General features: G+C 40.8%; 1 protein-coding gene across 1 annotated transcript; it reads right to left on the bottom strand.

Moving 5' to 3' along the window:
• Positions 1–626: 626 nt before the first annotated feature.
• Positions 627–971, bottom strand: LOC102666589 (uncharacterized). Its single transcript, XM_006580731.1, has one exon. The coding sequence runs from the start codon at positions 969–971 to the stop codon at positions 627–629; it is 345 nt and encodes a 114-aa protein (XP_006580794.1).
• Positions 972–2009: the final 1038 nt, after the last annotated feature.

Here is a 2009-nt window from a genome sequence, read left to right as displayed (position 1 = left end):
GGGCTTAGCGTTGTGGTCTCACTTAGCGAGGCCCCTTCAGCCAATGGTTTGGGGTTGATGCGCTTAGCACAAGTGGTGACTCACTCAATGCATGAAGGATAATTCGCTTAGTGCACAGGGCGCACTGAGCGAGTGGATGACTGAAAATTTTTCTAAGTTATTCCTCATCCACAGCTTCAGAGAAGCTTTAACAACCCCATTGATCATACAAAACAGGCTGATGACTTACTCTAACAATCACAAACAAGTTGAAACCTAACTATATGCAATGATTAATAAAATAAAGGAAAAAGGGAGCTGGGTTGCCTCCCAGTAAGTGCTTCTTTAATGTCACTAGCTTGACGTATATTACCTCAAGGGTCTGGAGCAAGCTTGGCTTTGGCCATCAGAACCATCTTGTTCTCTACTTCATCCATCTTGGAACAAACGTTCAGGTCAAGTGAGTGCTTCTCTGCATCAAACAAATCAAATGTGATCTTCTGATCATCTATTCCCATTTCTAGATTACCTTTCCCCATATCCACCACACAATTGGCGGTTAGCATGAAGGGACGACCCAAAATCAGAGGGATTTCAACATCCTCTTCAATGTCCATGATCACAAAGTCCGCAGGGAAAGTGAACTGTCACACCTTGACCAAAACATCTTCAACCACGTCATAAGGCCTTGTAATGGAACAATCTGCCAACTGTAATGTCATTCTTGTTGGCATAATTTCCAGCTCTCCAATTCTTCTGCACATGGAGAGTGACATCAAATTAATGCTAGCTCCCAAATCAACGAGAGCTTTTCCAACTGACACTGCACCAATAGAGCAAGGGATTGTGACACTCCCTGGATCCTTGTATTTTGGTGGAAGGATTCTTTGAATCACAACACTGCAGTTTCCTTCCACCATAATATTATCGCTATGGATATATTTGCCCTTCTTGGTTAGCATATCTTTTTGAAACTTAGAGTAGAGTGACATTTGTTGCAAGGCTTCTCCAAAAGGGATAGTTATCTCCAATTTCTTGAAGATATCAAGAAAATGAACAAAGTGTCATTCTTTGTCTTTCTTGGACGATACCAAAGGATATGGTACTTCCTTCCCTGAGTATGGGACAACCTCCTTCTTCTTTTCTCTAGCCAACTCACTGTTGGTCTTCTTTTCCTCCTCTTTTTCTTTCTTTTCTTCATTTTTTTCTTCTTTTTCTTCATTTATTTTCTTCTCTCTCAACTGATCTTTTTCTTTTTCTTTTTCTTCTTCAGCTTATAACTCTTGCTCATCACCATTCCTCCTTTCATCTTCCATTATGATCGCCTTCTTGCCTCGGGTCATGACAACTTTACATTCTTCCTTGGGATTTTTCTCGGTATTAGCTCCAAAATTTCCAGAAGAATTCTCAGCTATTTGCTTGGCTAGCTGTCCCACTTGAATCTCCAGGTTCTTTATGGCAGACTCTGTGCTCTTGTGATTAGACATAGTAACCTGCATGAACTGAGCCAAAGTCTTCTCCAACTTGGTTGTTCTCTCATAATGGCTAGGCCCTTGATTTTGAGGCCTGTTGGATGATCCTCCTTGGTCTTTATTGAACTAATTTCCAGGATGAGACCTCCACTGCCCTTGATTTTGATTAAAATTGGAACCTTGTTGAAAACCTGCAAATCCATCTGCATTAAATCCTGGTCTGTGCTGATTCCCCATATAATTCACTTCTTGTGCAGCTTCATCTAGACATATACAACAACCAGATTCATAAGCTCCTCCACATATGCTACAACCTTCATCCTGCAAAACAATTGAATGTGAAGGTTGAGTCACTTGTAATTGAGTTGGCAACTTACTAAGTGTTTCTGTCAATGTCTTAAGCTGCTTAGCTAGCAACTTGTTCTATGCCAATAGTGCATCTTGTGAGGAAAGCTCTAATAGGCTTCTCTTTGTAGGAATATGAGTCCGATCACGTAAAATGTATTATCACTAGCAGCTATATTCTCAATATGCTCCATAGCTTCTTCATGGGTCTTC

Source organism: Glycine max, chromosome 5, assembly GCF_000004515.6.
Source record: "Glycine max cultivar Williams 82 chromosome 5, Glycine_max_v4.0, whole genome shotgun sequence".
Lineage (NCBI taxonomy): Eukaryota > Viridiplantae > Streptophyta > Magnoliopsida > Fabales > Fabaceae > Glycine > Glycine max.
Note: the sequence above shows the minus strand (reverse complement) of the source record. Positions and strands in the feature narration are given on the sequence as shown.

Excerpts from the sequence above, each read along its gene's own strand:
- LOC102666589 (XM_006580731.1), bottom strand. The coding sequence starts at position 971 with ATGTCACTCTACTCTAAGTTTCAAAAAGATATGCTAACCAAGAAGGGC.